At 45.8% G+C, this 25033-nt stretch overlaps 2 protein-coding genes across 5 annotated transcripts in view; one reads left to right on the top strand and one right to left on the bottom strand.

Annotated features, from left to right (window-relative positions):
- The window catches only part of LOC138953408 (anaphase-promoting complex subunit 1-like), a 116358-nt gene extending 107134 nt beyond the window's left edge, over positions 1-9224 (top strand). The window contains exons 52-53 of the mRNA XM_070325208.1: positions 316-447; positions 6938-9224. Of these exons, the coding sequence (XP_070181309.1) occupies positions 316-447; positions 6938-7044 (239 nt within the window). The 3' untranslated portion in view covers positions 7045-9224. The remainder of the gene's footprint in view (positions 1-315; positions 448-6937) is intronic.
- A 1102-nt stretch (positions 9225-10326) lies between these two features.
- On the bottom strand, positions 10327-22432 carry LOC138953402 (MAP3K12-binding inhibitory protein 1-like). 4 transcript variants are annotated; one of them, XM_070325201.1, is made up of 9 exons: positions 22218-22432; positions 20516-20626; positions 19035-19153; positions 18186-18261; positions 17009-17102; positions 16069-16302; positions 14606-14697; positions 11229-11306; positions 10327-10953 (listed from the first exon to the last, which is right to left on the bottom strand). In XM_070325201.1, the coding sequence occupies exons 1-9, from the start codon at positions 22284-22286 to the stop codon at positions 10867-10869; spliced, it is 960 nt and encodes a 319-aa protein (XP_070181302.1). In that variant the 5' UTR covers positions 22287-22432; the 3' UTR covers positions 10327-10866. The 4 variants fall into 4 exon arrangements, with proteins under 4 accessions (XP_070181302.1, XP_070181304.1, XP_070181305.1 ...); XM_070325203.1 differs by having other exon boundaries at positions 22323-22432; XM_070325204.1 differs by having other exon boundaries at positions 19035-19104; positions 22323-22432.
- Positions 22433-25033: the final 2601 nt, after the last annotated feature.

Below are 25033 nucleotides of genomic sequence, written 5' to 3'. Positions count from 1 at the left end.
GGAGACAGAGAGAGAGGTGGGGGGAGGAGGAGTTTCTGTGTGCGCGTGCGTGTGTGTGTGTGAGAAGAGGGAGGAGGAGGAGAGCGATATTCTGCTCGAGTCAATGGCTGCTCTTCTAAGGTGAGAATAGTCTATGATATTCTTGCTGGTTCCACATGCTCGCCACTCTATATGTTAGCGTCAAAGACAGAATTGATAGGGTGTTCTGTGCTTGTTAATTTGTTGTGACATTCAAATTCCTGGTGTTGTTTTATATTAGATAGTCTCAGACAAGTGTTAATCAGAAAAGATGTAACAAACATATGTGTGTTGCAGGTAACTCAGGTGTGGTGGCGTGTTACCTGTCAGGTGTGCCCATGAAGGGACAAGAAGTGGGGTGTCTGTCACAGTATCTCACCTGGTTTGACATCCCCTCCCCTGCCTCCATGGCTCAGCTGGAATCTCAAGGTCAGTTGTCTTGAAGCACAGGGGTCAGGTGTTCACTTGTAACGTGGTGCGACACTCTTGAATCTGCCTCCACTTGCATGTGTACGTGCAGTTTTTATCTGGGTAATTATGAATGTAGAGTGAGAAAAAGGATGTGGACAAAAAGGGATTGGAGATGGGAGGCAAGAAAACAACTGTCAGGGCAGTGTGAGAATTGTTGTGAATTCAGTTGCTCTTTTGCCGTTGTGTGAATAATGATCCTAACCTTTTCGTTACTTTTTATCCACCTGAACAAATCAATCCAGGAAGTTCACCCAATATATTTAGAACCATGCAAACTGTAATTAAATTACATATTCCTACTCCGAATCACATGTAGCAGTTGACTCAGTCTAAAGTGCTAGGTCTGAAAAGGCTACCCGTCTAAGGGGAGCAACCCCAACTAAAAAAGTGTAAACGTAGCTATGGTAATGACGACGCACCCAGGGAGTTACCTCCCCTCCTGCGTACTACGTCACTACTGCTACTGACCACGTGACCCCTATCATTCGACACTTCAGCTTTCTAGGGAGCAGGTCGTGAATTTTTTGGCTCTAGTGGAATTTCGCTGTTTGGTGTTTGCTTAGACACCCACCGGCACCCACACCCGTCTCTTCACCCGCTGCACTGGTAGTTGGTGAGCTCGTTCCTTTACTTGTATCGAACGTAATTTTCAGTTGCTACTTGAAATTTTCGGCCACGTGTTGGTCACGTATTTTGTGGTAGCCATTTTGGAATTTTGTGTCTCCATTTTGTTGTCAGCATGTCTGACGGAGACAAAAAGCGCGAGCGCGGCAAGGCTGATGTGAAAGGGAAAATTAAACCCAAGTCTTCCACTTCTGTCCCTAAGCCTATTTTGGTTGTGGTTTCTGACGCGGCTAACAATACTGTTATGACGGTCCCTATTTCTGCCCCAAATGACCAGCCGGTTGTGGGGCAGTCTAATCAACCTACGCGTACCTGTGTTTCTCGCTCGTCTTCTCTGCCGCTTGCAGATTCGACGTCGCTGGTTTCATCGTTGCTTTCTTCGCTGGTTCCCGAGCTTCGCACGCTGGTGAGAGAGGAGTTGGTGCGTTCTCAGCCGCCGACTTCCGTTGTCCCGTCGATGGCTTCTTTTCCGCTTCCGGCTGTGACGCTGTCCTTGACCGAGGCGGTTGCTTCTGTGCCTTCTACCGCTGTGGTTGGCGACGCAAGTAAGTTGGGCTGGTCCGTAGGCCCTCGTGAGGCCGCTGGACGCTCCCTGCTGGGAAGCAGCCCTTTTCGGCGGGTTCACGACCCGCAAACCCCTGTTCGTTCTCACTTTGGCTTCACGGAAGACCATCGTGTCGATGAGCAATGGCGGCATTTGGTTCAGGCTTCGACGCTTCCGGCACTCGCCGGAAGCGTAGGTCCTCCGACGTACGCACCCGCTGGGGTCGTTTCCGGAGTCGACCAGCCGGTTCCGTCTGCTGCGCTTCCGGCACTCGCCGGAAGCATAGGTCCCCCGATGTACGCACCCTCTGGGGTCGTTTCCGGGGTTGACCGGACGTGGCCCTCTGGGCATTCGGCCTTCCGGCCGCCGTCCACAGTGTCTGCGCTTCCGCTTTTCGCGGTCGCGTCCGATACTTTTCCGGCTCAGACCGGATCTGCTGCTTCTTCCGCTTCCGCTTCCTCTCAGGTGGCAGTCGCGGGGGGGCATCACCAGCCCTTTGGGCAGGTGTCTCAGCCCTGGCCGGGGCAGTCAGCGCTTCCGTCTTCGGTTGTTGCTTCGACTGCGGTTCCGGTTCCGGCGGCTGCGGGCATGCCGTCCTCTTACTCTTTCCCTAGTCAGGGCATGAGTTCGGATGGTATTGGAGTGGACGGGTTTCCGGTTTCCGGTTACGGTGTTCACCGCCCTTCTACCAGCAACGTGGACTTCGGTCCTTCGCCGGATGTTTCGGATATTCAGTCCGTCGCCAGCGAGGCTGCACGTGTTGGTTATCCGGAGAGACTCAAAGTGGCCCTTGAGGCCGCTGCTGAGGTCACTTCGAGATATTTCGCGGAGGGGGCTTCGGTCTCTTCGGCTGCCGCTTCGACGGCACCGTCCGCGATGGCCGACTTTCGCACTGGGAAGGAGGATGACTCATACTTCCGGTTTTTGGAGTCTCCATCCATAGCTTTTCAGCTTTCTCAGGTGTTGGCCAAGCCATCTCCTTCCGGAAGCGGAATTCCTTCACTTCCGGTTCCGCTGCTCGTGCCTCACGGCTCTGTTCCGGAGCTGGCTCAGCAGTGGTTGGCTTCGCCTTCTCAGGCTTCTGCATTCGCTCTGTCGTCTCACAAGCGATTGGTTTTGCAGAAGTCTCCTAGGAACTTGTTGGATGCGTTCGCTCTCCCGCGTTCATCTTTGACAGTTCCTCCGGAGATGCTGGCCTTGTTGGCCAAGCCTATCAAGAAGGATGACGGCGTGCTCTTTTCTGAGAACACTCTCATTGCTTCTGAAGAGGCAGGGCGTCAGCAGCTGGAGCTTGCCTCCATTGCTGAGACTCTCATTCGGGCTCTCTCTCGTGCCCTCACTGATTCACTGAATCCGTTCTCTCTCAGCGAGGATCAGGATGCGGATGACGTCTCCACTTTGTTGGCCGCTCTTGCGAGGGTCAATGAAGAACAGATGAGACTTTCCGCGGTGCACTATGCGCACTCTGTTATGTGTCGTCGGGATCTCTTCCTGTCACACTCTCAGTTTTCGGATCAGGCGACCAAGGACACTTTGCGTGCCTCACCGGTCTTGGAGGGTTCCCTCTTTGGGCATCTCGTTTTTGATGCCCGAAGACAGGAAATTCAGGCTAACAGGGACCAGCAGTTCTCTGACTTTTCCCTGCACAGCCTTAAGCAGTCCAAGCAGTCTCAGCCTTCTCAGCCTAAGCAGGCTAAGGTTGCTGGCCCTCCCAAACCGGCAGACAAGGGTCGTGGACGTTCCTCTTCTCGGGGCTCGAGAAGACGACCGTCTTCCGGCAGGGGGAGAGGCGGCTCTGGAAGCAAGCCTCACCCCCAATGAAGTGCTCCCGATCTCCCCCCCACCCCGCCCTCCACTCTGGTGATGGCGGGGGGCCCTTCCAGGGCACTTTCCCATTGGCTCGTGTCCGTACAGAGTCAATGGATCGTGGGGGTCGTGAGGTCGGGCTTCCGTCTTCTCTGGAAAGATGGCAAGGCACCTCTGGTCAGGCGTCCGCCGGCGTTCAGGCCTCCCTCCTCGCAGGAAGCCATTTCCGTCCTTCGGTCGGAAATAGACTCCCTGGTGCAGAAGGGCGCAGTGGAGAAAGTCCTCGACCACAGTTCCCCTGGGTTTTACGGACGGCTTTTCGCCGTCCCCAAAGCCTCAGGGGCATGGCGTCCTGTCTTGGACCTGTCGTTCCTCAATACCTTTTTGAGGGAGATAAGGTTCAAGATGGAGACGCCAGCGTCGGTCAGGGACTCTCTCCGCCCGGGAGATTGGGCGACTTCCATCGACCTGACGGATGCATACTTCCATATTCTTATGCATCCAGCCGACCGGAAATGGCTTCGTTTCCGGTGGGCAAGTCAGGTTTACCAGTTTCGCGCCCTTCCTTTCGGCCTGTCTCTCGCCCCTTGGGTCTTCACCATGGTCGTGAGACAGGTCTGCGCGCTGGTGAGGTCGCGGGGTGTCCGGCTACGTGCCTACCTGGACGATTGGCTCATCCTGAGTCAGAGTCAGGCGGGCTGCGAGCAGGATACCCAATCGGTTCTTCGGGAGGCCAACTTGTTTGGCTTCTCGATCAACCGATCAAAGTCGGAGCTGACGCCGTGTCAGACGTTCACCTACTTGGGAATGTCTTTCGACACGGTGGCTTGGACTGTTCAGCCCTCTCAGAAGAGGGTGGACAAGCTCCAGGCGTGCATACGCTCCACTTTGCCTCTCCCGAGGGCCTCCCTGCGGACTTTGGCCTCCATCTTAGGGCAGATGGAGTCCATGGCTCTCCTGGTCCCCTTGGGGAGGGTCCACAAACGTCCCTTTCAGCTGGCGCTGAAGCCGTTCGTGGACTCTCCCACGGTGGATTGGAATGCCCTCATCCCTCTCCGGGGATGGTTCCAATCCGCTACCCTTCCGTGGCTGGACACAGAGTGGGTGTGCAGGGGCGTGCCGATAGCCCTTCCTGCCCCAGACTTGGACCTGTTCACGGACGCGTCCTTGGTGGGGTGGGGGGCTCACACAGACCAGCTGACTGCGTCAGGTCTGTGGTCGGCAGATCAGAGGATGCAGCACATCAACTTGCTGGAGCTAGAAGCCGTGGCTCTAGCTCTGGACAAGTTCCGGCCCTCCCTTCAGGCCAAGCATGTTCGTCTGTTTACAGACAACACGACAGTGGCAGCTTACATCAACAAGCAGGGAGGGTCGCGGTCTCCGTCGCTTTCGGCCAGGGCCTGCGAGATCCTGATTTGGTGTTCAGAGCATCAAATCAGGCTTTCGGCCAGGTACCTGCCCGGAAGCTTGAACACTCTGGCGGACGCGCTCAGCCGCTCCGACAGAGTGCTTCAAACAGAGTGGACCATCACTCACGGAGCGCTGGATCGTCTCTGGTCTCTTGTGCAGAAACCTCAGGTGGACCTTTTTGCCACCAGGTTCTCGAAGAGACTACCAGTGTTCGTCTCACCATTCCCGGATCCCGAGGCGTGGGAGACGAACGCGATGGACATTTCCTGGTCCGGCCTGGAGGCTTACGCGTTCCCGCCATTCCAGTTGCTCACGCGAGTTCTCAGGAAGGCGGAGCAGGAGGGCCCGTCCCTCCTGCTGATCGCTCCTCTTTGGCCGTCTCAGCCGTGGTTCCCGGACCTGCTGAGACTCGCCCAGGGCCCTCCCATTCCTCTCGCTCTCACGCGAGGAGAACTGGTTCAGCCTCACACCGGCAGCCTCCACGCAGAGCCTCAGATGCTGAATCTTCACGCGTGGAGGTTGTGCGGTCTTCTCTGAGGCGCAAAGGGGCATCAGATCTGACCATGGACCTGGTAGGACGCTCGCACAGAGCATCTACCTCGTCCGTTTATGAGTCACATTGGAGGGCCTGGGTTACCTGGTGTCACGAGCATCGGCTGGATGCTACGGCGCCCCGCACGATGCACGTGGCGAACCATCTTGCTTTCATGTCCTCTCAGGGAGCTTCCGCTGCCTCGTTGAAAGTAAGAAGATCGGCCATCTCGGCGACCCTACGCCAGATAGGTCGCTCTATAGATGTTAGTGGCGTGATCGCGGGAGTCATCAAGGGCGCTTCCCTTTCTGACGTCAAGTCCCGTACGCCCGTTCCTAAGTGGGATCTCTTATTGGTCATGGAGTTTCTGCGTTCAGCGGATTTCGAACCTCTCAGAGATGCCAGTTTTGCGAACCTTACACGCAAGTCCCTTTTCCTTTTGCTGCTAGCATCGGCAAGAAGGGGCAGTGAGATCCACGCTCTTTCCGGTAATTCGGACGACATTTCCTTTGAATCAGATGGGTCCGTTACCTTGCGGTTTCGGCCTGAGTTTCTTGCGAAAAACCAGGCTCCCGAGCGAGCTTCGCCTTTGGTTCATGTCAGGCCGTTGTCCACTATTCTGGCTCCGAATGACCCAGACTTAGTAAATTGCCCTGTTAGAGCCCTTCACATCTACCTTGCTCGTGCTCAGTCTCTTAGATCCGCAGCTCAAAAGCTTTTGTTTATTTCTCTCAATACGGAGAGACATAAGGATATCACTAAGACGACTCTGGCCCGGGGGTGTCGGCGCTCATTAAGCATGCTTACGAGTGGAGCCGCCGCAATGAAGGGGGGACACAGCCTGTCCTTCCTCTGGAATCAGCTCGGGCTCACGAGACGCGAGCTTGGGCTTCCTCCTTGGCCGTGTTACGATCAAGAAGACTGGAGGAGGTGCTACACACCGCATACTGGCGTTCCGAGGATGTCTTCATGAATTTTTACCTGCGTGACATCTCGGCTCTTCGCCAGGATGGATCTAGAGCTTTGCCTGCCATGGTGGCAGGGGGTCAGCTCTTGACAAGGATTTGAGAGTGAGTTTGAACTTTTTTCTTGCCCACCGCCTTGTTGTTTCAATCTGCTACATGTGATTCGGAGTAGGAATATGTAATTTAATCGAAAATTTTATTGTAAATTTTCATTTAATAAATATACCTACCCGAATCACATATCGTAGTCCCTCCCACCTACCCCGCTTATGATTTGGAGATTTTATTCTTCGAGTCGAATGATAGGGGTCACGTGGTCAGTAGCAGTAGTGACGTAGTACGCAGGAGGGGAGGTAACTCCCTGGGTGCGTCGTCATTACCATAGCTACGTTTACACTTTTTTAGTTGGGGTTGCTCCCCTTAGACGGGTAGCCTTTTCAGACCTAGCACTTTAGACTGAGTCAACTGCTACATGTGATTCGGGTAGGTATATTTATTAAATGAAAATTTACAATAAAATTTTCGAATAGAGTTTGCTAATATTGTGTTTGCGTGTGTCTGTTTCAGAGACAGAGCTGTCATTACCAGTGCTGTTTCAGCACCTGCCGGGCGTGGATGTGCGCTCACTCATGCGCATCATGAGCGTGTGGCAGGCGTCGCATGCCCAGTCCTGACAGTGAAAACACAAGTGTTCACCTGGATCCAACTGTGGCACGTATGGCTTGGCTAAGGATCTGCAGTCTCATTACCTTAAGGTCATGGCCATAGGTGCACATTTGTGACTGTAATTCAGATGTTCCTGGCAGAGCGATGAGGAAGCGACAACAGGCATACTGATTACAGACGTGCAGTGGTGATACAGGTCTTATTGTGGCAAGCAATGCAAGACACGTAACACTGAGATTATAATAAATACAGTGGTACCTGTGATGAAAGGAAACCCTTGGGACCAGCCAATTGTGTCTCTACATTGCAGGTAGCCTGTCATGACAGGTGTATTTTGGGAGAGATAGGAGATAAAGGAACAACCGATGACCTTCAAAGAAAATGTCCTTTCATCAGAGGGTCCTCACACCGCAGGTACCACTGTTTGTGTCACAGCAGCAGCCGGACAGGACAGAGAATAAAAGTGTATTTGACGGGTGCTGCTTAGTGTCATCACAAGTGGTCTGCTACATGTACTTGTTTCCTGACCTTGTGAACACACAAGTGTGGACAGACTTGGGCAGTGTTAGCAATACACCGAGAACAGCCTGTATTGCTGCATGTATTCAACAGTGCCACCAGCAAGAGGTTTTCATTCATTCACCGCACTCAGTTCAATAACTAATAATAAAAACAAAAAAACACGGGGAACTTAATTGTAAGCAAAAGTACTGACAGTGTCGGTCTGCCCATGTTTCACCTGAATATACAGCGTTTCATCATAGACCATTTATCCTGGACCGCCAACTAGCTCTCTCTCCGCTCTTTCTCTCTATTACGAGGTAGCGGCCTCTCGCATTTAGGAACCTACGCTTACATGGCTTTTCAGAAATCAGGGGGATGTCATATCCGGTGTCGATTGTAAACATGGACGAAGTTGCCGAGGTAAGTTCTGAAAATGCTAAAATAAACTCAGCTAAAGTGCATATGGAACATGTTTTTCGATGAGTTTGTTAAGTTTAGTTTGGAGTTTTGGAAAATCCTGTTCATTGTCACCTCCCATTGTCACAAATAACTGGAGCGTGCTTTCTTTTCACTGTCTTCGAATCGCTGGCCTTTCAAACCGGACGCAAAGGGCCCATGAAAGTCGAGCGTCGTAACCTCGAAGGGTCACGTGACGAGTTGGCGGTCCAGGCTATTTGGTCTATGGTTTCATGGATAGCCAGCATTAACAGAAATGTAAGAATTGTGCGAAGTGGTCATTGTGGACATTGTGAGTACAGTGGACCGGCCAAGTGTCCCTACATTGCAGTTTACCTTTCATGACAGTTCAGTTTTGGTGAAGGTAATAGTCAAAAGCCTAAAGGACAACAGAAGGTGTCCATCTGTGGGAGGTGTCCTCTCATTGGAGGGGCCGACATTGCAGGTATCACTGTAAGTTATTGTGCATCATCACTTTGATTTTCAAAGGGAGATGACATCACTGACTGTATCAACTGCCAATCTTTCTTTATTTGGTGTTTAACGTCGTTTTCAACCACGAAGGGTTATATCGCGACGGGTAACTGCCAATGTTTATTATTCAAAGTGATGTTCATTGCGACATTGCAACCAGCATTTATCACACACACAAAATTCTTTTAAAGTATTATATAATTTCTAATGAGAAAGGAGATTAGCTCAGAACTATAGTCCAGTACTTGTGGTAGTAGGGAAAATCGACAGTGTTGACCTTCATATTTTAGTGGTGGTGATTCTGATGCGTAAGCTGTGTTAAGGATTACACTTTTGTTCTCTGGGGAATTTTTAACTATCATGTTGGATTTCAGCTTCTGAAGCTGAATTATTTCATGTGATTAAGTGAAACGGAATAATTCATGTGATGAAGTGGAACTGAATAATTCATGAGATGAGTACCGTAAAGTACCTTGTAAGCGCCCACCCCCCCTGTGCACCAATTCCGACCCAAAGTAGGGGGTGGGCGCTTACTAGGTACTACACCCTATGCACGAGCAGTTTTCAGTAAGAAATGTGATCTTTGATCCCTTCGTAATCATATCTTCTTTCTTTTTTCATCTTCCATTGTTTTTCTTGTTCGTATTGTCATTAGAAGAACTTGGGGAGACAAATGTCGTCGCATCCTTTTCTTGTCTGCAGAGGTGCCGCTGTCGGCCGCACTGTGTCTCTGTTTCCCTTGAACAAGGGGTACGTCTTCTGGATATGGGCAGCGGTCTATCTTACTTGGCCAAAGACTGTTTTCGGCAGAAAGAGAGAGAGACAGAGATAGAGAGAGAGAGATCACACAGAGAGAGAGAGAAATCAGAGAGAGAAATCAGAGAGAGAGAGAGAGGGAGAGAGAGAGAGAGATCAGAGAGAGAGAAAGCTTCTTCTTTTCCTTTCCGGCCTGGTGACGTAACAGGGTATCGTTATTCTCTCGCGATTCTCGTATCCTTTTTCTATAGTACCCCAAACTCACTTGCTGTTTGTGACACATTTCCATTGGCGTTATTATCCAAATAGTCAAGAGCTGACAGCTTAAATGCAACGGTGTACGATTTGATCCGCGGCATCTTGTAATCATTGACTTGCAGGCGTTTGATCGGGTTTGCAAGAATGGGAAATCATTCACAAAACTAGCAGATCAAGTGCGGAATTTTTATTTCCCCTGATTTCAATGGTGTAAAGTGGGGGGTGGGCGCTTACAAGGTACTATACCCTATGCACGGTTTTGGACTAAAAGTGGGGGGTGGGCGCTTACTCGATACCGGGCGCTTACAAGGTACTTTACGGTATATGCACATTTTGGCGTACATGAAAGTTTGACAGTATAATTCATGTGATATGTGTCAATGCATATTTGAGTATGCGTGAGAGTTTGGTTGTATGTATGCACGTTTTAATCAATGGACATTAAAAGGACAACAAATTGTAGCATCAGTGACTTTGTCTTTTAAATGTTTGAGTGAAAGGCTGGTGACAAGACCAGACTTGCTGCACATTATTATGTTCTTCTGCATGGAATCATTACTGATTAATTACATATTTCTTCCAAGCGCAGAAGTATTCTAAACAAAGATGACGTCTGATTGTATTGCTGAATGTTTTGTTCATTGAGAGCCACACCTGAATGCGAAAATGTGATGTACTTGTATTCCCCAAACATACTGTGGATTTACGGTACGTGTGTGTGCATTTGTATCTGTGTGTGTGTTGTGTGTGTTTCTTTCTGTGTATGTTTATGTGTTTGGTTTTGTGTGTGTGTTTGCGTGCGTGTGTTTTTCCTCTTTTTTTCTTTCTCCCCCCCCCCCCCCCCCCCCCCCTTTATGAGTGTGTATTACTTTTAGTCTGTATGCCTGTGCCCTTGACATCATCCAACCACTTCTCTCCCCTTTCATTCATTTCTGTTCCTAGAGTTCCTTCCCCTTTTTGCGTGTTTCCCCTCCATTTTCTTTCAAACCCTGTTCGTTCCGTGTTGCGTCTGCTTTTTGTTGTCTTTTGTGTTCTTTTCCTGATGAAGCTTCCAGAAGCGAAAATTCGTAATCGTCTTGTGTCGTCTTTGTATTGGTGAGTACAGTAATCCTTTGTTTTTTAACTTTTTTAAAATTGTTTTATCTACAGTTGAATAAATGTACATACTGTACTGAACTTGCCCAAAAAAGGACAAACAAAACAAAACGCACACACATACACTCACACACTAACAAACCTGGAAACCAACACAAACACTGGTTTAATTGGAGCATTTTATTTTTGATGCTTGAAAATGCTAGGAAGTGGAAGGTAGTGGGGGGGGGACTGATTTGCATTCATCTTCTTTCTTTCTGTCCATCTCGCTCTCGCACACACACACACTATGGAACCATATGTCCCATCTTTTCCTTCAGTTTTGCTTGCAGGACAGAAATCCTCTCATTAATTTCTGAAAGACTTCCATATTCCTGCAACAGATAAAAAGAAACTCATGAAATCATGATGTATGTAGAGCACATAACCTGCAGTGAACCTGCAGTGAAATGTGGGGTTACAAGCTCAGGAACTGATTCGTCGCGATCAAAATGCAACCAAGCTTCGGCCAAATATAAACCAACAATATTTAATAACATAACTGCATACAAATAGCATACACACGACTTCACACACACACACACACACACAAACATAAACACATGCACTCAGAGTTGAAAATGAACAGTAAATTTACATAATTACTCACATTTTTTACTTTAGGTTTGGACACATCTTCAGAGGGAGTCTCGACTTTTGCAAAACGCATGCGCTTGGGTTGGGGCACCTAAGGATAATAGCAGAATAGAAAAAAACATGACAAAGATCAAATGAGATTCCATCAATCACAAAGAATTTGCTGGGAAAATAATGAAAACTTCCATTCTTCTTCTGCGTTCATGGTCTGAAGCTCTCACGTACACATGTTTTTAAACGTCCATTCATTTGGTATGGACCATTTAGTTCAATGTAAACACATCGCTTTACTTACTAGTAAACTATATTCAGAGACTTGAAACCTCAAAACATCAGGCTTTTAAGATCAAAGCTTGGCAAGTTTTGCCCAAAGACGAACACCTGGCCCTCCCCTTCTCTAGGACGTCTACTGTCGTCTCTCCTGTTGATGCTTCTGCCAGAGTTGTTACCATTATCAGTCGAGATGTGACCCGTTACGGGTGTCAGACATCCATATGTAGACTCTCAGATGCCTGGACTCAAGAGCTAAAGGAGCTGGAGGTAAGAGACACAGTGAGATCCTAGCAGAGCTAGGAATACCACACAAGGCTATCTCCCTCGCTCCCAGTCTACGGTGACACAAGGTTATTGGGTGAGTAAAAGTTGTGTCACTATAAGAGCTTGAGGTAGAGACACAGTGAGATCCTAGCTGGAGCCAGGAATACCACACCAGCCTTTCTCCCTCGCTCGAAGAGCTTGAGGTAGAGACACAGTGAGATCCTTGCTGGAGCCAGGAATACCACACCAGCCTATCTCACTCACTCCCAGTCTACGGCTACGCGTCGTTTTTGGGTGAGAAACGTGGCAACTCGGGTGCTGACTAAGACCTTTGTCAAGTCAGAACTATGCATCAGACCAAGAGAGTACACCTCCTGCCTCAGGCAGGGGCCTGAGAACAACTCTGCATAGTCGCCCTAGAGCTCAGCTCCACAAACAGCTGAAGTGCCCCAGAGCTCACAAAGCTATGCTGGTCAGACAACGCAACACTTGCCGCCCACAGCCACGATCAGAGGAATAGTAACGACCACCAAGTAGAAACCAGCTCTACATTGACAGGTGGGATTTTCTTTCGATAGTCCCTTTCTGGAGCAAGTTGACACAGTGGCAACAATGCAACTTGCCACTCGCCCGACTCGGGGATTCTTGCTTCTCAGTACGATGATCTATCCTTTTCTTCCCCCGATTTTACAGGGGGGATTCCGGACAAATGGGCTGAGTCGGGTGAGGTGACACTAGATTTACCGATCAAAAGTCAACCCTCCAGCCTGTTATCTATTCTCGTAATATACTGACGTCCAAAAGAAACGCGAAAAATATTATTTATTTTACAAATAATTTTTTTTCTGTATTAACAAAAGTTGTGTTATTTTTGGCAGCCAGTATATCAAGACCGATGTCTGAGGAAGGTGAATTGTGAATTTTACCGCATCAGCGCACTTGCAATCCACGTAAAGCCCGAGTTAGCTGAGACATTTTTCTTGTGCAGTTCAGCTGCACGTGCAAGAAAAGCACAAAAGCTGATCAGTGAGTGGTGTTCACTGTCACTAGAGGATAAAAATGGCACAAAGTTACAGGTTTCATCAGTCCCTCATTCGACGCTATCACCATGCCAAGACTCACTTCTGCTGAACGCGAGAGAGCCATTGGACGTCTGGAGGCTGGGGACACGCCGGAAGCCGTGGCTGCGACTTTCCAATGTCACATATCCACCATTTATCGTCTCCTGCAGCGGTTTGTGATAACTGGCTCTACTGCTGATGCCGAGCGAAGCGGCAGACCCCGAGTGACGACGCCAAGGCAAGATCGGCACATTTTCCGCAGCCATGTTGCACATCCCTTCAGAACAGCTGCAGAAACAGCCAGAACTGTTATAGGGACACACCAGGCACCCATTTCTAGGCAAACGGCCAGCCGGCGACTGCGCTTCAGGGGGCTGAGGAACTGCCGTCCAGCCAGGGGACCCGTCCTGACCGTGCGCCATAGACAGGCACGCCTGCATTGGGCGGAAGGCTTCCTCAATTGGAACAATGTTCGCTGGCAGAACGTGCTTTTCAGCGATGAAAGCCGTTTCTGCATTGACCATGCCGACGGGCGTGTTCGGGTATGAAGAAGAAGTGGTTACCGCTATGCTGACAACTGTGTCGTGGAGAACAACGCCTGGGGTGGGCCCAGCCTCATGTTGTGGGGCACCATCGGCCAGAACCAGGTGCTAGGTCCCGTCATCTTCCAAGGCCTGGGTCCTGGACCCGGCAACGGCGTAACAGCGCAGCGCTATATGGTCATGTGCTGCCCTTTTTTCAAGCCCATGGAAACTGGGTTTTCCAGCACGACAACGCGCGCCCCCACACCGCCAGGGTCACTCAGGATCTCCTGCATCGCTCAGGCATCCAGGTGATGTCTTGGCCAGCGTTATCTCCTGACATGAACCCTATTGAGCAATTTTGGGACTTGCTCCAGACACAGCTCAACAGGGTAGTCCCAAGGCCCACAACTGTCGCTGAACTTGATCGGGCCGTCCGGCAGGCCTGGACCAACATTCCCAGGCAAGCCAGCAACACGTTGGTCCGCTCAATGCACCGCCGATGCCAGACCGTCATCGATGCTAATGGGGGCCACACACGCTATTGACTGTTCTGTTAAGCGCTAATAACGCATCGTCTCCGCAACCTTACTGTGTTATGGACCATAAGTCAGTGTTCTACTCTACCAAAAATTGGACAATAATAATGACATTTGAATTTTGGTACGATTTTTTTATTAGGCAATAAGTGACACTAGACACGGTTTTTCGCGTTTCTTTTGGACGTCAGTATAGTTAAATTGAGGTGATGTATTCGAAAGAAATATGTATTTTATACATTTATACAAATAGATATTTTTCTGTTACGACTTTTTTTTACTACATGCATACTCCTTGAATAAATGTACATACTGCACTGAACTTGCCCAAAAAAGGACAAACAAAAACGCACACACATACACTCTCACACACTAACAAAAACCCTAAATGCTTTACCTGGAAACCAACACAAACACTGGTTTAATTGGAGCATTTTATTTTTGATGCTTGAAAATGCTAGGAAGTGGAAGGTAGGGGGGGGGGGGGGGGCCCTGATTTGCATTCATCTTCTTTCTTTCTGTCCATCTCACTCTCACGCACACACACACTATGGAACCATATGTCCCATCTTTTCCTTCAGTTTCTGTTCAAGTCATAACTTCATGTATGGGTATTTCACTTGTTATTTTGTTCTAAATACCAGATACTAAGAGTTATAAAAATCTACACTGACACACAGCCCCCCCCCCCCCCCCCCCCCAAACTGCGTTCATATATCAACACACACATACCCCATCTTGAAAGTACTCTGGTGAAAGTCCTTCTAAAAACAGGATGCGTTCCTCAAGTGCCTTCAGTCGACTGAACATATCCGCCTTTGAATCTGCAAACATGAACGAAATAATCAGTAAGTACACATCCACGTGTGCAAATACCATTACCTAGTAGTTCTCCTTTCATGGATACTTCTGATGCACTCTCCATTGTTAAGTACATGCATTATGCTGTACAAAAACCATAACCTAGTACTTCTCCTGTCATGGATACTTCTGACGCACTCTCCATTGTTAAGTACATGCATTATGCTGTACAAAAACCATAACCTAGTACTTCTCCTGTCATGGATACTTCTGATGCACTCTCCATTGTAAAGTACATGCATTATGCTGTACAAAAACCATAACCTAGTACTTCTCCTGTCATGGATACTTCTGACGCACTCTCCATTGTTAAGTACATGCATTATGCTGTACAAAAACCATAACCTAGTACTTCTCCTGTCATGGATACTTCTGATGCACTCTCCATTGTTAAGTACATGCATTATGCTGTACAAAAACCATAACCTAGTACTTCTCCTGTCATGGATACTTCTGATGCACTCTCCATTGTTAAGTACATGCATTATGCTGTACAAAAACCATAACCTAGTACTTCTCCTGTCATGGATACTTCTGATGCACTCTCCATTGTTAAGTACATGCATTATGCTGTACAAAAACCATAACCTAGTACTTCTCCTGTCATGGATACTTCTGATGCACTCTCCATTGTTAAGTACATGCATTATGCTGTACAAAAACCATAACCTAGTACTTCTCCTGTCATGGATACTTCTGACGCACTCTCCATTGTAAAGTACATGCATTATGCTGTACCTTTGTTTCCAATAAAGCTAACAACAATATGTAATGAAGACATCGCCACAATATATCTGACCGTACGTTCCTCCTACTCAGAGCTGCCAACTGTTAAGCTTTCGGCGTAGCATGCTATGTTTAAAGAGCTTAAGATTGCTAAGCTTAAACAAATAATCACAAGCATGCAACAGTTCCCTCTTTTTTTGTGAGTCCTGGTACTTATTTCTGCTTCCCACTCAGTGTCGTGGTCATGAAACATTTTACACTGAAAAAAGGCACTGCAGATACTCTAATGGGTATTTCATAACCCTGTATTTTCATGAAACTTTCTAAAAATGTCTATTCTTGTGCAAGATGGCATAAACGCGGATGTGGGAATAAAGTTTGGAAAATGCTACACTTGAACAGCATTTGCTAGCTAAAAATTAACAAAGATCTAAATTGCTACTCCTTCCCTCCCCCAAACGTCTGCCTACTCCTTCCCTCCCCCAAACGTCTGCCTACTCCTTCCCTCCCTCAAACGTCTGCCTACTCCTTCCCTCCCCCAAACGTCTGCCTACTCCTTCCCTCCCTCAAACTTTCATTACCCCTACCCTCAAACTCTCCACGCTTACCTTTCCCCACTTTCAAGTGATGTTCAGCATTGCTCAGTCTCTCCTCCAGAGACTGTTCTACTGTGTTGGCCTGTTCACCGTTGGCAGAGTGTGTCATTCTTGCTATGTGTCCTGTGTAGTGGTACTGTGTCTGTGGGCCATGTGTGTTGAACACGCGTGTTACGCGCAGACGACTAGAGCTGCCTACATGGCTTACAAACACAGAGTCCACACGAGCACAGCTGTTTTCCTCATCTGTGGTAATAAATTAAATGGTATGGCGGGGTTAAAACGGTCATACATGTAAAAACCCACTCGTGAAAAACCATGAGTGAGCGTGGGAGTTACAGCCCATGAAAGAAGAAGAAATGGAAAGGGAATACAAATTCAGCCTTTGTGATGTAGTGTTATTCTGTGAGTGTGTGTGTGTGTGTGTGTGTGTGTGTGTGTGTGTGTGTGTGTGTGTGTGTGTGTGTGTGTGTCCATGCATGCGTGTGTGTGTGTATGTGTGTGTGTTCGTTCCTTGTTTGCATGATGAACATTCATGTACATTTCCAACATACCGATCTGAATCTCTCCTGGATGGGCAAAGCATTGCGCATACACAAAATACAAGAAGCTCTTGCAGAATCTCAGATACACCGAGTCATAACAAATAACATTTCTCAGTTGTTTGACTCTTTTTGTAGTTTTATTTCTCTCCTTCTTTGCTTCATGAATACACAATAATTTAAACAAAATAAAAAGAAAGAAATAACAAAGAAAAAATAAAAAGAGGATTTAGTTTACTTTCTCTCCTTGTTTGCTTCCTTAAAACACCATACAAAACCCCCACCCCCCATTCCCAACAGAAAAAAAAGGAAAAAGAGGATCGGTGAATTCATTGGCTTGATCAGCACACTATTGCATGGTTTACTGTTTTGATTATATTAAACGACCAAAAGGAAAAGAAGGGACTAACCTGAATTAGGTAGGCCAAAGCAGAACTGCCTTTTATTGAGATCATTCACATCAGACCGTTTACTTGCAATGAAGGCGGCAATCCTGCGCTCAACCTGCAAAAACAGCAGTCTCTTTCCAGTACATGTACAAAATGTCTGACAAAGGCAAGAAACAGAGGCATAATACAAAAATTCACAACAACAAAACAAAAACGTCTATTTGTTTCAAGGTCCAGTTTTCAGTTTCAAAGATCCCTTACAGTTACACAGTGAAGACCATTTCAAACAAACAACAGTATGATGAAACATCTCTGATTCATGAAAACAGTCTGATACCATGTCTTGTATTTCCTTCATTGTTGACAAACACAGAGAGAGAGAGAGAGAGAGAGAGAGAGAGAGAGAGAGAGAGAGAGAGAGAGAGAGAGAGAGAGAGAGAGAGAGAACGAACGAACGAACGAACCAACTTTATTTTTCGAGGGTAATGGAGTAGATACAGCAAAGATCTTTTTTCATCCAGCCCTCGCCCAAGAGGGAATTAACTAACCAGTGCATAATATTAAAGCAGAAGAAGAAGCAAAGCAAAAACATAAAAACATGGTTATTAAATCAGACAAAGAGGAAAAAAAAAGAGAGAGAGACAGAGAGAGAGAGACAGAGAGAGAGAGACAGAGAGAGAGAGAGAGAGAGAGAGAGAGAGAGAGAGAGAGAGTTGAAATTTATTTTTTGAGGGTGACAGAATAAGCAATGTAAACATGCTTTTTTTCATCCAACCTGCACCCATTGAGGGGTAACACAATAACAAGAAGAAATAGAAGTTAAGTTAACTACAGTACAAATTACATAATTAACATGTCAAGCAACTAACAAGACATTTCAAGATGCATTTTGATTCTGAAAATTATATATATATAACAAAGAAATATTTGTTTGTATAAAAATGTCCTTCGTGCATTAAATAGAATTATGTTTTTGAATACAATCTGAGAGTACAGTGATATTTCGCCAGCTGCTTAAAAATATTTCTTACAAGAGAGAGAGAGATAAAGAGGCAGGCAGACAGAGACAGAAATCATAGCATTACCGGAGTGGTGATATTCATCCCACTGGGCAACATAACCATTAATATTTGAAAAAGACATTCATCATTCACTCAAATAACAGGTTATCTACATAAATCTATGTTTGTAAGAATACCTCTGCTTTTGAGGCATGAATCTGGATAAGACTCTGGTCTATGGACATTTTTTGTTCTACCTCCTTTTTTTCTGGGCTGAAAGTGAAAACAAGGGCCTGTCAGCTATATGGCTATGTTATTGTTAATGCGATGATTTCAAATCTTATAAACATACACAACAACCCAGATCAAAGCAGCAACCAACAAAAACCCGCACACAAAAAAGCAAAGAAAACTAAAGACAATTTCACTTTATCTGATGAAACTGGCAATGAATTGTTTTTTCCCATTTTTATGTTGTCTTAAAAAAAAAATGAGGGTGTGACAGTGCCGCCTCAACTTTTACAAAATGCCGGATATGACGTCATCAAAGACATTTATCCAAAAAATGACAAAAACGTCTGGGGATATCATACCCAGGAACTCTCATGACAAATTTCATAAAGATCGGTCCTGTAGTTTACTCTGAATCGCTCTACACACACACACACACACACACACACACACACACACACACACACACACACACACACACACACACACACACACACACATACACCACGACCCTCGTCTCGATTCCCCCCTCTACGTTAAAACATTTAGTCAAAACTTGACTGAATGTAAAAATCAACAACAATCGCAATAGTGATCCGCTTTATTTGTCTGAAATTAACATATCGTTTGGAAGCGCTGCTTTCCCCTTTATACACAACACTGTGTGTGTGTGCAAAATACCCAGTCTGAAATATGAAATCTGCACTATTTGAACAACCCAATAAAATGATCTGCTACCCCTGGTACATACATGTATTTAACAGCTTACTATAGTTGCAAATAAGTTAGTGAAAAAGAATTGTTTGAATACTTACTTTAGCTCCATTATTTGAAGATCGCTATCCCCATTCGGCTCCATGTCATTTTTTTCTGATGCTGTTGTCTCTGATGAGGATGGTGCAGACATTTTAGACACATATGTCGAGGAGATACTCTGTGAAGAAATTCAGTTACATGACAAAAAGAAGGAAACAAACAATTACCACAGAGGAGAAAATGCTTCAGTTGAAAAAACCCACAACCCCAAAACAAAAAACCCCAGACAAAGCACACTATCCAACCAGAATATCAGGTGTGTGAGTATGTGTGTGTGCATTAGTGTGTGTGTGTGTGTTCATTGGTGTGTGTGTGTGTGCATTGGTGTGTATGTGTGCCTGCGTTGGTGTGTGTGTGTAAAAAAACAACCCCAAAAAACAACAAGAAGAGCAAACGCTCGATCGAGTCACTTTCGCAGTTCTGAATATTATATGAGGCATCAGATGGACAGGATGAAATTGCTATTCACAACACAATGAGTCACGTTCACATAAAATTTGAGCCCGGTCACTTTTATAGTTTCCGAGAAAAGCCCAACATTAAGTTGTGTGTTGCCGAACAGAAAAGGCTAGTTATCTCCCTTGTTTTTCTGATAACGTTCGTAAAAGGCTACAGATGTAAATACTTTGATGTAAAGAATAATCCTACAAAGTTTCAATCACATCCGATGAACTTTGTCAAAGATATAAAATGTCTAATTTTTCCTTTGACGCTGACCTGTGACCTTGAAAAAGGTCAAAGGTCAACGAAACCATCGTTAAAGTGTAGAGGTCATTGGAGGTCACGACTAAACAAAATATGAGCCCGATCGCTTTGATAGTTTCCGAGAAAAGTTTGTCAAAGATATAAAATGTCTAATTTTTCCTTTGACGCTGACCTGTGACCTTGAAAAAGGTCAAAGGTCAACGAAACCATCGTTAAAGTGTAGAGGTCATTGGAGGTCACGACTAAACAAAATATGAGCCCGATCGCTTTGATAGTTTCCGAGAAAAGTCCAACGTTAAGGTGGTGTCTACGGACGGCCGGCCGGCCAGACTAACACTGACATAGAGTCACTTTTTCTCAAGTGACTCAAAAAGCACACCATCCAACCAGAATGCCAGGTGTGTGTGTATGTGTGTGCATGCACTGGTGTGTCTGTGTGTGTGCGTGTGTTGGTGTGGGTGTGCTGTAACACTTTCTACCCCATCAATGTTGACCAAGTTTTTTTTTTTAGCCGAGACCAACTGTGCTGCAGCAAGTCACTCAGAATTGTAGTAACTGTGTATCAACACGCTGGAATGCAGGCGTTAGATCGACGTTAAAGAAAGCGACTGAAGCTAACAGTCTGAGCGGATATATCCGTACCTGGTCAGATAGAGCCATATGAGTGGGTACGGATATATTCGTACCTGGGAGACAATGAGTTAAAAGATATATCTTCTTTTTATTATTAACAGATTTAACTCAATAACTGTGAGCTAAGCATTATTTACAATACCTGGAGTTTTTCAATCAGTGTAACAAGGTATCTTCTGCATTCCCCTTCATCCTTCTGTTTGTGAGCGCTCAACACCGTTAACAGCTGTTCTTTGCAGGATTCTCCGAACACCTGTAAAAAGCGGCAAACATCTTAGAGCAGAAGATAATCTAATATATGTTTGTCATTCTGTCTGTGTGTGTCATCTGTGTGTGCGCGTGTGTGTATCACAGTATGTGTGTGTGTGTGTGTGTGTATGTATGACTTTTGTTAGCACTATACACATAACTATTTCAGAACAAATCCATCCCAAATATTGTGTGTGTATTCATGCCACTTATGGTCAGGTTGTGGCAACATTTTAGTCATGATATGTTGAGCATAAATAGCTGGACATAACGTTCACTATGATGCTAAGAGGCTCCTATACCATGCCTGTAGGACAGGAATTCTTCTTCATAGCATAAATATCAGATATCAACCCTGAAAGATTACAATCGACGTGAAAGGGTAACATGCATTCCAGCGTTAAATGTTACACTACCCCTGCAATATATATGTTACTCCTTTGTTCGTTGGCCTTTGTGGTGTAGCGGGATATGATATTGCATTTCCACAGATGCACCCGGGTTCCTGGTGAACTTTAAATTGCTTTTATTTTGTTATCTTTGATCTCCATGGAGTTGCATAAGTAACATTTGCATGGTTGTATCTAAGCATGACAGGGCCGGACTAGGCGAAGAGGAGGGGGGGGTTGCCAGTGGTGGCCCAGGGGGATGTCCCCCCTGGCGGCAGGGGCGGATCAGTTCATTTTATGGGTGTTTTTTTTCAAAAGTATATTGTGAAGATATGGGTGTGAAGGCGCGAAGCGCCGAGCCGACGGCGCGAAGCGCCTAGCTTGCTAGGGGGGTCCGGGGGCATGCCCCCCCAGAAAATTTTGAAAAAAAGGATGCAAAATGGTGCAATCTGGTGCATTCTGAGGATGATCATTACCAGTTTCAGGCAGCAGATTTTGTCACTGATTAATACCCCAAAAATTGAAACTCAATGTAAAATAAAGAAATGCATACCTCATTCAATATTTTTATTTTTTGGCTGGGGGGGGGTCCGGAAACCCCCTGAAGCTGATGGGTAGGTCATATTCTGAGATAGGAAAATGGTCGCTCCTTGCATGAAACGGCATAAAATAAGCAATAATAAAAAAAATTAAATAAGTAAGGTACATGTTTAGGCTAGGGGGGGGGTTGCGCAACCCCCATAACCCCCCCAGTAGTCCGGCCCTGCATGACATAATTTTTTGTTCATCTTACTTACACATGTACGTATTGACATGTGTAAGTGGGTAGTATATATTTGGTTGTATAAGGTGCGGGTGATGTACCCCCCCCTCCCAGACCCTTCCTTTACTGGACGGAGCTGCGTAATACTGCTACTTTTTTCCCCCAATCAATATCAAATGTTTAATGATGATGCCGAATTTTTGCCCACACAGGGGGCTTCTTCAGGGCAATGAAGCTGGGAAAAAACCGTAACGAGGATTCAGTAATGATTCTAAACCTTTCTCATCAAACAAAATGATTTACACATTACCTACCAATTACACAGATACTGAAAAAGTCAAAAATCGCTACCTATAAGAAGAACAAAACTTAAGCTTGAGTGTGTGCATCCGTAACACAACAGCTACGACACTTCCGAGTACCCAAAAGAGAGAGAGCGATACCTTTTTCACAAATTGTGCGAATGCATTGCACACTTCAACGACGGGCTCGGTATATTCAGTATCAGACATAATTGATGAATATTCTAACCATAAGAAAAAAAACACCCGGACAGACAGTGTTTTCGAAGCTATCCACTGAATGTTAATGCAGTGCCTTCTAAAATATCACACTACACAGAACTCAGATTGAAAATCGAAACCGGAAGTGGCAAGAAAAGTTACCTTTCCTTAGAATGGGCGGACCACTGTGGCGGACCTTCTGTGTGTGTGTGTGTGTGAGCATAGACCAAGTACTCCTTCTAGTAGTCCTTGGCATAGACCTATATTAGAATAATATAGGTCCCTGGTGTGAGAGAAAGAGAAATCGAACTCGAAAACTTTATTACGGAAGGATAATAGCATAAGGTCCATACACGGTCTTTTCTTATATAGTCCCTACAAAACACCGGCACATGAAACGACTCGTACAAAAATTAAGACTACAAAAATAAAAATAAAACTGACACGCACACACACACACACACACACACACTTAAAGAGGCACAGTGCGCCTCCCGTAAACCATCACAGATACTGTCATAGTCTATCAGGCTTTTACACACAGTACAAACACCCTTCCATTTGAACGCTCACCGAACGGGAACATCATAGGTGCCCTACGTCAACTTTGAATTAATATGCACACCAAATTTGAAGCAGATCCATCGAGAACTTTGGCCGTGCATCGCGAACACACACACACACACACACACACACACACACACACACACACACACAGACACACACACACACACACACACACAAGTCGTATATATAAATATATACTAGATGAATACCTGCCGGCTACATATTTTTAGATTCAGGAAATGACAAAGAATAAGATAAAATACCTGTGCCCGGGATTCATAACTAACATTTCATTTTTCATTGGATTGTTAAAGTCCTCAGTAAGTGACCAAACTCGTTAATTTTTAAGCTTCCAAGCTGATATGCAATCCCATTGTCCAGGCTTCGTCAAAGACAATAGGTAACTTGACCCAAATTTCAATCAGCGGGTTTGATCGAAAAATAAGTGCGTGACGGTGCCGCCTCAACTTTCACTAAAAGTGGGATATGACATCAAAAACATTTATCTTACCGCACTGCCTCGATAAACTTGAATCATGTAAATCTTAAACAATTAAGCTAATATAGTCTGAACTATAGCCTGTTGTAAAACGTGTTACGAAATGCTTTATTTTGCTTCCCGGCGCTCACGCGCTACAGTTGTGCTGAACAATCCTTCTCATTGCGGTCAATGGGCAAGCGCTAACATGGGGAGATTAATCAGGTGAACAACATAACCCTAACCCTAACCGGCCTTACCCTACTCCTAACCCTAATCATAACCCTAACCCAAACCCATGGTTCGTTCGGTCAAAGGGTCGCATTTTAAGTCCAAGATTGGCGCATGCGCGTTGACCGCAATGAGAAGGATTGTTCAGCAGAGGTTTCAGTTCGTGACATCGGCGTCCTGATCACAGCATGAGTCCCTCGTCACCCGGCACCTGTCGGTCAGACGGGCGGGGGCGCCGGATGTTAAAACAAACTAAATACTCATCTCATTTTTATCTTACTTGATCGCTAGTGTCAGATTGATTAGACGCAATGAATTCACCTTGTCGAGGCCGGGTAACGAAGACGCCTCATCCTGTGAAAACTACTAGTGATGATCTGTCAGTACCGATGATGATCACGCCGGGTTGACCGTCTGATCACAAATAAAATTATTCTAGCTGTTCAATTAGTTGTAATGATGTTTAACTATTGCGTTTCAGATTCAACATCAGGGTTGCATAGAGCAGATGAACCACACTTTTCCATCCGTATTGTAATCAATTGGTATAGTGGACAATAAATGATCTTATGTCTTATGTCTTATAACGTTTTGGTACGATTAATTTTATTTTTTATTTTTCTCTGTAAATCCTCCTGTTTTGATTAAGTTCCCCATACCCCCCTCCTACATTTTGTTCTTCTGGTTAATAATTGTGATGTCCACCATCATGAAAACTTGTGTAACTTAGCATTGTTATGGTCACGTCAAATAAGCATCTGCTTGAGTTCGTGTCCTAGCTGCATTTTTGTCAATTGTTTCATGTCATGTATTTTGAATAAAATTGTGTTTTTACCAACAAACCTTCTTCATTTTACTCGGATACAGATTTTAAATAGTAGGTCGCGTACAAAACAGAGAATAAGGTCAGCGTGACCCCTTGAGTTGAAGAGTCAACAAACACACAAACAAGCAAACTGAACAAACAAACAAATGCAGTTGGACGAGAGTAATATACCATACAATCTGCAGAACGTTGTAAACATTGTGCAAATCGGCAGTAGTGAGCACGAGGAAGCGGTGGGCTGCTCTTTTCTTTTTCTCTTGTTCATTTCAAGGAGCAAAGCAACAAGAACTTAGAAACGGGAGTCAAAGATGTCTCCCTTTTGAAGGGAGCTTACACGGACCAGTACACTGCTTGCTTGGCCCGTACTTGGCATCAGTTGTGTCCCTTATATCTCAAGAACACACGGTCCGTCGTATGCACCTGACCTTTTTTTTCAGTGAAAAACAGGAAGAAGAATTTAGTCTTTTTATAGATGTTACAGTTTACATGATGTGTGTGTGTGTGCGCGTGTGTGTTTCTGTGTGTGTGTACTTCTGTATGTGTGTGTGAGCTTCTGTGTGTGTATATATGTGTCTGTGTGTGTGTGTCTCTGTGTGTGTGTGTACAGGTTAAGTGCGTCGTCGAACCCCCTCCATCAATTTCTAGTAGTTTTAT

This window comes from Littorina saxatilis, linkage group LG17 (genome assembly GCF_037325665.1).
Source record: "Littorina saxatilis isolate snail1 linkage group LG17, US_GU_Lsax_2.0, whole genome shotgun sequence".
In the NCBI taxonomy this organism is placed as follows: Eukaryota; Metazoa; Mollusca; class Gastropoda; order Littorinimorpha; family Littorinidae; genus Littorina; species Littorina saxatilis.
Note: the sequence above shows the minus strand (reverse complement) of the source record. Positions and strands in the feature narration are given on the sequence as shown.